This window comes from Perna viridis, chromosome 3 (assembly GCF_037379345.1).
Source record: "Perna viridis isolate PV_CMFRI_1.1 ecotype Kerala chromosome 3, ASM3737934v1, whole genome shotgun sequence".
Classification (NCBI taxonomy): Eukaryota; Metazoa; Mollusca; class Bivalvia; order Mytilida; family Mytilidae; genus Perna; species Perna viridis.
In genome coordinates this window covers 469674-480692 of record NC_142447.1, presented here as the reverse complement: position 1 = coordinate 480692, position 11019 = coordinate 469674, and the positions used below count along the sequence as shown (strand labels likewise).

The window sequence follows — 11019 nt, the reverse complement described above, 5'->3', positions numbered from 1 at the left end:
GCGATATATGTAATATTCACTTTTGTAATTTGCGTATTCTGTGCATACGTCGTAACTCCCGTTCTTGTAAATTGATACACATCTGGTATTCTTAAATTGATATCTTATTTAAGTAAAATGTTTAGTAAGATATCCGTCATCATTGAATAAAACTCATTTATATTATCGGTATTTGGACATTTCGTGACAAGAATTCTGAACATGTGATGATATCTCGGGGATACATTAAATATTCCGGGTTAGCATTTCACTTGACGGATGGGGTTTTTGAAGTGTGGACATTGGTTTTTTAATATTAACCCAGCAAGACCGAATCAATAAGCGTCACGGAATATGTTTGTTTTAAACACTCAATCTCATATTTCATGTATTGATTTGGATCATCTAATGATTGTGGTCTTGATAAAATCATATCTTTGTTGTTCTATTACTACTTCGGGTTTAAATATTGGCATTATATTTTATTTGTAGCCCATGGTAAAATGACCGTCAACAAAACATACTTTATGTGTTTACAATTTGAAATCAAGATAACGACAATAAAACAATATATCTGGAATATAAAGAATTAACTCATATAACTGTACAGTGTACTTGGAGCCGATTTTTGTAAATGTAAATAATTCATTATGTTTCTCGATCAGCATGAAATGTAGGAAATAACAACTCGTGAAAAGCTTTTAAGTTTCATATCCGTTATCTTGGTAACTATATATATATATATGTCTATACTGAAGCACAGTACCAAAGTACAGTACAGAACCCCCCCCCCCCCCGAAAAAAAAAACAAAACAAAAACAAAACAACACAAAACAAAAATAAGAATAAAAATTAAGAAAAAAACACAACAAAACAAAACAACACGGACAGCAGTTGCTTTCCATGAAAGGGTAGTCGAGGAAGTGAATACTCCATTAGTCACGTACGTTAAGTATATACTCTGTTTCATGTTAAAATGACCGAAAAGTTGTTAATGGCGCAGATGTATACACAGGGTGTGTACAGTCATGTATAAAGTCTTAGGGAGAGCAATACATGTAAACTAACAAAAAAAAAGAAAACTTTTTAAGTTTTTTTTTATCGTACATGTACCTTTACTTAATTTAGTGTCTGTGTTAAAGTTTGACGATCTGTAATCATCATCCTTATATATAACTTATATATAACCCCTACATATATTTAAAAGATGATTTAAAGAGAATAATCAAGCTTAATTGAAAATAAATATATTTTTTTAGACTTGTCAGTTTACATGCTGAGCGTGAAACGCGGTAATTACGAAATGATAAGTAGCTGAATGTGGAATGTTTAACTTTAAGGACAAAATAATTGACTTCTGGAATTTATTTCCAATTAATCGCAGATGCAAATTTCAGACAAAAAATAAACCAATGTGCAATGCTACAGGATTGTTCCGTAATTGGCTAATTTCCTCAGCACTTCCGATATCCACGAACCTGCGAAATGTACTAAAGATAGTTATTAATTTTTGGCTTATGTCTAGCAGATGCTTGTGATAATTTTGTTCAACTTTAGCACACAAGAAACCACTTGAGTGGTAAAGACGTTCCTTGTGATGATAATCATAAAAGTTTTCATGTCTGGGAAAACTAATCGATACACGTCTCACACGTCTCGTAGAACTAAACCATCCATTACATGTTCAGTTTCTCTTTTAAGTAAAATGCACACGAATTTCTACTATAACATCATTATAAGCTGAACAATGCACGTATCAGTATAAAACAAGTACGATATTGGCACGCATTATTCAAATTTTCAATACAGATTTTTCGAATGCCATTAAGTTATCAATATTTGGCCAATCGGGAAGCAAAATTGCGATCAGGTGACTTTCGTTTCCATAGAAGAGCGTCCTTAAGGTCAAAGGGTAAAAAGCGAAACTATAATGGATGGAAACTTCACAATGAGGAATTGTCATAAAATATTTGTTAAAGAGTTTGTCATTAGCTTCAAAAAGGTTAAGAAAAATGCGTTTGAATGAAAAAATTTTATCAAACAAAACATACAATATAACAAAATCATCTATAGATATTTAAGTCAGCACTTAAAACAGTTGACATGTTAAAATCATGAAACCATGAAAATATGTACAATGCAATCAATAAATAAGGTCTGCATCACTTAAAACTTCAAGTATAAACACTTGTTACGTGTAATCAAGCGTGTACATCATTGCTTATTTTACCCTTTACGAACAATTTTACATCTTTAAAATCGAATCTATAACATGTATAATATCCATCCAATACATTTACATTTGTACAACTCTGCAAATTAAAACTAAAAAAATATTCAGAAATATATAAGAGCTACGTTTCACTACACTCGGTGTCATTGATTGTTCCTATTATCTTTCGTTTTGCAGCTAAAACACGATATATATCTTCGCCTTTTGGTATTCAAAGTGTCACCTAACTCTGAAACGTGAATTCGGGAAACATTGAACAACGACAAGACTGGGTACGTCTTTCAATCAAAGCTAAAATTTTTCTTAAACCATCAAATTCAATATATTGATTTCGACGTGATAACGGGCAGACGGAGTGCGGTATGCCATAATACTTTCTTCAATAGACGAGGGTACATGCATACAAAAAAAAAAACAGAACGAAAACATTGATATTTATAGGAATTTACAGACTGAAAAAAAGTTTTATACATATATATGTAAGAAAGTGTCATAGATCTAAAAAGTTTGGTACTCTTATTAGATCTGTATGCCGGTAAAAATTCTACCCCATGCATGTTTTTATGCGTTGTTGCATTTTTAATAACTTTTCAACGCACCATTCCTAATGCTCATTTGATACCGGAAATTACCAATGATGTGAAGTAGACAACATCTAAGCCTTGAACCTATTGCTTTATGAATTGTTTAGACCCGGGAGTTTAAGTGCTAGACGGGTATTGACATTTAGTGAATTAAGTGCATGCAAAGACAATTATGCTAAGTATCAGTCTTTTTAAAAATCTGATAGAAGGTGAATCATGTATACCAAAAACCCATCGATTTCCCTTTTATTTTTAAATTCAGAGTTACAGACCACAAGACAAGTATTAGTTTGTTAAATGTTCTTGCACTTTCGAGATAAAAAAACTGTTACTGATTGCAAGAGTTATCGTTCTTGGTTTGATTGATTTGGTTGATTTTAGTGGGAGATGAATATATGTTGTTCTAAAAAATACAGATCTTAATACAGAAAGGACTACCGTTACGTCAAAATATAGCATATGTAGACCAAAAAAGCATCGTTTATTTGGTAGGTTTTTCATCACCATGAATCACTTCTACCATATGTATTGTCCAAATTTTATACGGACTGGTACGTGAGTACAACACAACCATGAAAAGATAAGATAATTACAGATTATACACTGTTTGTGTTGCTATACACGCCATCAGAGAGTTATAGAAAAATGTCTCTGATATAAACTCAGGTCATTAACAGCATTTCAATTATTGTTGCGCTTGAGAACTAACAGTTAATCTAAAACAATTGTTTCCTTCATAAAATTTCTTGTTGTGATTTGTAGTTTATCATTAGCTCAATGATGGAGAAAATAATAGTAACAATAAACTGGTTTCCACTGTAGAACACAGAATCTAACATATAATGTGATACAAGAACAAAACCAAGCATTGGACTTAAGACGTTTTATAAAATTGGTTATTTTGGCGTCACGGGTGATATTCTTTCTGAATACGTTCCTTAAAAATTACAAGAATTTGAACAAGGAACAAAAAGAGACTTATTTGACCCTTATAAATTAACTTTACGCGTGCACAGAGTTACTAGTTGGCAAATTTAGAATGCATTTGGAGTGAAGGTTAAAACAAAAAATACATGAACAAAAACAACATAAAAAACATTTTAAGTATTTTTTAATAATTATATGAAACCGTTATAAGTCCAAAATGAACTGATCTTATGTATATCTTCTGTAAATTTGACTGTTTACATGATTACAGCTAGGTTAAAAAGCTGACATTAAACTTTCTCACAAGTACATATCTAAAAAAAATACAAGAGGTAAAACACAAATAGAATAACACAAATTGTACAATATAATTATTAAGTACATTCCTGTATTCTATTTTACAAACCACAAATCCCCAGTGATTTTTACAACTATCAAGGGAATGTGATAAAAATGGGTTACCCGAACATTCTATATTGCATTACGTACTTACTGACATGATAAAACCACCGTTTCAGGGGTACTTTGTTACCTACATGTAATGTAGACTGCACAAACCCAACTCAGCTCCGTGTTGTATTTGAATAATTTTAATAACAATAATAATAATTCAATAACAGTTGAACAAAAAGTGCACAAACGTACAAGAAAAGGTATTTAGTCTTAAAAATAATAATTGAAAAAAATAAATGCGCGTTCTTCAGTTGTAAAAATCAGCACTAAATTTAGCAAAACAAAAAAGATTTTTGTATTATTACAAAACTTTTTTTATCTACCTTCAACATCGACCTTACTTTTAAATCACCAAATACGGACACAGAACTCAACAATACAAACCATCTATGGCCCGTCCACATTACACACACGATGCATGTCACGTGACAGGTATATTATGTAAATTACCTGTTAAAGGATGATATCGTAAGTAACACAATTAAACAAGATGACAGAAAATAATGCACAGTAATGTTTACAGTTGATGCTGAATTACCCGGGTTTTCCACACGTGACGATTTCTCCAGCTTCGATTTGTCTTGAAATCCTGAAATATCACAGTTGTGAAGTTCAAGAATGCTAATGAAAGATATATGATAAGACCGCGTTTCTTTTTTTATTCAAAAGGACGGAGTGGCATATCCTATACACTTGCAAAGCAAAAGAAAACAATTAAAGAATTAATTAAAATATAAATCGAATAGAAAATCAAAAAAATGAAAATAGTAGTTAATCCGGGCTCTTACAACTGAACCGAACAAAAAAATGTATATACCACTCCAAAAAGTATCCGGACTTTATTCATTTTCTAAAGTGTTTAAGTATCATGGTACAGAGGGTTGGCATCCCTACTTTTTATTAGAAAATATGTCTGAATCATTTCAATGTGTAAAATTGACCAAAAAAAAAGGTAAATCTGGCATCCTTTTTTTCTGAGGAACCCTGACTGGCACCCCTCCTTTTCAAAATGTCTGTACCCGCCCCTGTACTATTTACTTCGTATTTATCAAGCTTCCTCGTTTAATGAAGAAAAAACATAATATAACTATTTACAATGATACTCACCACGTTTCTCATGACTGGAGTCAGCTGGAAAAGAGAAAACAAAACGTTTAACATGATTCACGGTACTTATTATCAACTGTGTATAAAAAACAATGTACATGTACATATTCATCTTGGTGGGGTTGTTGTCTCTTTGATATACATATATACACCATACCTATTCTCATCATATAAATGAATTAAAACATTGCCAAATTACATGCAATAAACGTCGTGTTAACGCATTTTTTACACAACAGCGTGCTTGATACAAGCCAATTTCATAAAAGGACATATGAATATGACTAAATGAATATTACTTCAAAATTTTACGTTATGACATCTATTTTTATAAAGGTTATAAGATGGTGTGGCGTTTCACCACAATTTGTTCCTCTGTTATTCTTGTTTTCCCTGTATATTTGTCGTTCACTTTTTGTACGTAAACCAAACACAACAAATGCATTATAATATGGAGTAGGCAATGCCTAAATCAGCGAGCACCGTGAGCTTTACCATACATGTACCGTCTGTGCGAGACTCGTAAAAATAATAAAGGACATTACAAAGAGGGGGTTGATCCGGATGAAAATTTTTGCTTCGCAAGTGCAACATTTTTAAACAGCAAGCGACATCAATATTTCTATTTGAAAATATGTCTTGTTAATTAATAGGGGAGGGTTAATAAATGAATATGTTGATTTTTTTTCCCCCAAAATATTCCAATCCCATACCCCTTTTCCTCGCTCTCAAAATGCTCGATACCTTTATAGCACTTCGCAATAATTTACATTTTTTTATCCCTTAAGGGCTTCTCTAGCAACATTCATTTCAGTTTTGGTCGATCAGATCTATCTGTACAGAAACCGGAAATATTACAGTTCTCCACGGATGGTGGGAATATTTTACACATATCATGTGACGTAAACAAAATTCAGACGACAGCTGCAAATTCAAAACAAGAAAATGATTGCATTTCCTATCTTAGGAAAGCTATGCTTCGATTTTGATAATGTAATCGGAGTTATATTTTTTTCCCAAAGCGGGTTAGGTTCTTGGCAACAGCGACAGTGGAACAGCGGAGATACACGTACGTTCATCCACATGTTTCCCGAAGTTTTTAAAAACATCACATTCACTTCTTTAAATAAATAAAAAAAAATAGAAAAAGACTTGAAAACTATCAGAAAAGATGAATTTATGTTTACTGTAACATAATCTTAACCTATATTTTTTTATTTGTTTGATTGAAGGAAATGATGAATTTTCTCCTCAAGCACAGTCACTTTTTGTTACTTCCGGGACATGACTTTTTTTACGTTAGTATATTGGGAAACCTTAAGGGAAATTTAGAAAGTACACGTAATAATCGTAGAGCTCACACCGCTTCACGGTGCTCCCTACTAGATAAACACAACATAAATCTATATAGACATAATCCAGATAGCACTAACCATTTAGTACGACAACTGGGTGACTGACGACATCCTGTCTAGAACTACGACAAATATACGTTCCAGCGTCTGTCATTTTGCTCTTTTTAATTTCTAATGTACTATAAAGAGTCTTTGTCTCCCTGTGTCTATTAGTTGTTATACTGAGTCCTGTTTCAGTGTTTGATTTCAGTTTTATACCGTCACGGAACCAGTCCATTTGTTCGGGAGTCTGCGAATCAGTAGTAGCGTTACATGAGATTCGGATCGTCTCCCCCTTTTCTGTGAAATTAGGCCCTGATATATGTATTGCTGTAATAGAACAATAAGAGTGTCACTCTTAAAAGTGAGGTTATACGCATAAAAGAATTTTCGTCGCTTTTTCGAAAAAGCATTAATTTCAAATCAAATTGTATTTTTAATGTAAAAAAAATTCGTTTGTCACATCCTACGATGGAAAACACGAAGATTTTCCATTCCAAAAACCCCTACATCTTTCGATTATTCATTCCCACAACCCCTACATCTTTCGATTATTCATTCACGGAACCCCTACATCTTTCGATAATTCATTCACGGAACTCTCTTTGAAATACAAATTTATCTAATGTAATTATGTAGATTTATTTATTCATTCACGGAACTCCTTTTGCCATATTAACGTGCAAGTGTTCAAATTTAATATGATTATTTATTCATAACTAGAATGATAAATTCCCATAGAAAAGAAAATTGCAAACAATCTTTCTAATAATGCATAGTAAAACTTGTTTAAGGTTAAACCTTTAACATCTTTCAAATGGCCACATGTATGTCTAAAATATGTCCCATACTGTTAAAACCTGAACAAATGCGATATTTTCTTCACAATTGTACCTTTTTTCTTAGTTTTTTTTCCTCTCCTACAAAGACCGGAAAATAAAAAAGTTTAACTGCAAATTACGAGGCTACTATATACCCATTCGTTGTACATTTGTTGGTGCAATGATGTTCTATTAATTTGAAGGCTTAACGTTAGAAAACTTCGAAACTTGGTATGACGATAAACATGCATGTTTCAGTTGTGTTACAAGGTCTATGTCCATGTGCTTTCATACAACAGAAATTGCAGGCACAGATTAGAGGGAGACTTGACTACTGAGTAGAAACGGTAAAGAAAACAACATTCAGAACGTTACAATAAAACAGTTAAAATGCAAAACGAGAAAAGACATCCAATCTTTCATTAGTAATGCTATTTAGTTTTCAGAATATTACCTGGTTTGAAAGATTTCTTTCCTTCATCTGAAAGATTTATAAAGGGGGAACAATATATAATTGAATTATACAGATTCTTATAGGATTGCCATGTTAAATTTGGAAATTACAATGTATCAGAGATATTCATATGTACACGAGGAAACTGTACAGATAGGTTATTCCTAAGATGGATAACAAGCGGGAAATTCCGAGAAAGCAATTTTCAAATATTTTGCAGGATCATCCTTAGATACATGTATGGTTTATGGGCCGACTGCACTCTTTTCTTTTTGTGACTAGATACTTTGTGGAAGAGTGATTTGTCAGTTATGTATGGACGACTTAATCCGAAAAAAAGTAAATATTTGAGGAATAAAGACATCAGTCTCCCAGCTGTTGTCTTAATGGTTTTTGTAGAGATTTTTGTAATATTTGTAGAGAGATTAGTATGATTTAAGAAAGGTTAGAACCACGTCGCTCAGAAGTAAACAATGTTTAATCTATTGATGTACATGCACAGATGCGATAAACCGTTTTATTTGAACCGTTAACTCTGAATATTATGTAAAAGGATATCAAAGCACCAAGGACAATAGAGTCTAGATGTACCTAGCGGAGCCAAATCATACATGTACACGGTGTATGGCGCAAATAAATATATAAATCATCTTAGAGAATGAAACCTGAAAACTCATTCTTTTGAACAATATACAGGAGAACTCATGTCATTACTTAAATTTCAAACATTTGACCACTGATTTTATAATTTAAAGTTAAAAAGACTTTTTGTACCTTGCTAAATAAAATTTCTTGCAAAGTAGCCTTTGAAGCAGAGTTGTTAGCTGCTTGGTATCGTAATAATCATTTCAAGAGTTCAATGACAGACTTCATGTTATGCTGGACAGATATGGTGTGTCCATTTCCATTACATGTACATGTATGAGAATAAATGTGTCTCATTCATCAAAATGTTTTGTTTGTATTATTATGCATGTCCCGGACATACTTCAAGCAATTTGATATGTCCATCACCTACCGCTGCATTTGGTTTTTAAAAAAGGCCGGGTTGTTCAATATCAGACACTTTTCTCTGTGCTTTCTATTAGGTTTCTTTCATTCGTTTTTGTTTTGTACCGGTTTTCTTAACTTGTGTTTACCATCATTTAGTTTTAAAGTTTACAGTATATATAAGTCATTACCTTTACTCTTATCTATGGGCGGTCGATCTGAAAATTAAAAAGAACATCATAAGGTATTACATTGGATCTCATATGTAAAAGTGATCCTACAACCACGAGCATGCGCTAAAGATACGAAAAAAAATCAAACAGCAACAATTTATATGGACAATCTTCAACGTATACGGTTTAACTTCTTGTATCAGCCTGATATTGCATATTTCTAATCGGGAGTATTGGGCTAGACTTTGCTTCCTTTTTGCCTTTTCCTATTTTTTTGTTTTTGTATGTTTGTTTGTTTTTTTGTTTTTTTTTGCAAATAGTCATGATTTTTCATTCAAAGTAAAGGGTACACATCAAGCTATGACACTAAAAAAAATAAATTGCTTTTGGGGAAAGCAGTAATTCTATGAAAAACAATGCCTAAAAGCAATGCCTAAAACGGTCGATTTTAGTTTGATTTGTCATAGAGTACCAAATTATGTGTCTTTTTTTTAAATGTACATAAAAATTATTTCTCACATTTCCGTAACGGAAATAAATGGTCATAGGTAAGGTTGGAAAACTTGTCTGGTTATTTTTCTAAAATACGAAACTTGAAGATTTACAATAGAAGCCTATGCTATAGGAAAAGCAACATGTGACTGCGACCACTGTCAGATTCTTTTCTTTTCTATTTATCCTTTCTCGCTTAGTATTATCGTTCAGAAATTTAATTGGATTTCCTTGGACAAGATGCAATAGCTATTTCTTGGTACGATTGCATGACGTGTTATCCGCTGGGACAGATCACTACTAACTATGCTGTAACATTAAGTGTTATCCATTGGGACAGACCACACTTTGCTAAATAGCCTGTAACATTATGTGTTATCCGCTGGGACTTATCACACTTTGCTTACTATCTTGTTACATTAAGTGTTATCCCCTGGGACAGATTACACTTTACTAACTATCCTGTAACATTAAGTGTTATCCGCTGGGACAGATCACTGCTAACTATCCTGTAACATTAAGTGTTATCCACTGGGACAGACCACACTTTGCTAACTATTCTGTAACATTAAGTGTTATGTAACTTTGTTTCATGTAACTTACCTATATGTACATAAATCTGTGTTATCTGTTGGGATACGTCTCCATTTGTTAAGTAAGAGTAATCAAGAGAATCAAGATTCTAGCGGAAATCAAAAGAATGTAATCCAGGGACAAAGACCAGACATGGAAAATAGACGCTCACAACAAAAAAATTAAATATCCAAAATAATACATACAAAAAGGGAAGACGAAAGAGGAAAGAAAAACTATGACACATTGAACAAATCAGTTTTCATAATGCAGATGGATACATCGTAACGATCCATGAGTTCATGATAACGACCATGAAATTTCTGTAATGATGACTTAAATCTAGCAATATAAACCTGCTCCAGAAGCCTAATTGTAAGTAAACTAGCGAGATTCAAAAAGTATGCGTGGATACGGCAAGCTCTGGCACAACGTACGAATTGTAATATGAAAACTCCTTAAGCAGGTGCTGAGGGATGTTGTCAAAGATGAATGAAAAGATGACAATACGGAATGAAAAGTCATCGCGTTTGTCGTATAGTTTGGTCAGTAGTTTTCCTTTACCATCTATCTCAAAGTGTAGGCCAAGATATGAGGCTGACTTCACAGTGGCTGTAGTATCCTTTACCTCAAGTTCTTTTGGGTAAATGCGTTGTAAAAAATTAAAAAAAAACTAGGATTGTTTAACGACAATACGTCATCTATATAGCAGAAACTGAGATAAAAGGATCTAGAAAATCGATTTGCCTTCTTTAGATCAGATCAGCTATAAATTCAACCTCAAAAGAGAAAAGGAATAGGTCGGCAAGTAGAGGAGCACAATTTTTTCCCATTGGAAT

At 32.7% G+C, this 11019-nt stretch overlaps 1 protein-coding gene across 12 annotated transcripts in view; it reads right to left on the bottom strand.

Moving 5' to 3' along the window:
• Positions 1-1996: 1996 nt before the first annotated feature.
• The window catches only part of LOC148620556 (zwei Ig domain protein zig-8-like), a 45298-nt gene continuing 36275 nt past the window's right edge, over positions 1997-11019 (bottom strand). For 8 of the 12 annotated variants that reach the window (XM_088574197.1, XM_088574192.1, XM_088574196.1 and 5 more), the window contains 5 exons: positions 9134-9160; positions 7953-7979; positions 6717-7007; positions 5284-5307; positions 1997-4765 (listed from right to left, as the gene is read on the bottom strand). In XM_088574197.1, coding sequence (XP_088430323.1) covers positions 4623-4765; positions 5284-5307; positions 6717-7007; positions 7953-7979; positions 9134-9160 — 512 coding nt within the window. In that variant the 3' untranslated portion in view covers positions 1997-4622. The remainder of the gene's footprint in view (positions 4766-5283; positions 5308-6716; positions 7008-7952; positions 7980-9133; positions 9161-11019) is intronic. The other 4 variants (XM_088574200.1, XM_088574201.1, XM_088574199.1 and 1 more) reach the window with 3 other exon arrangements.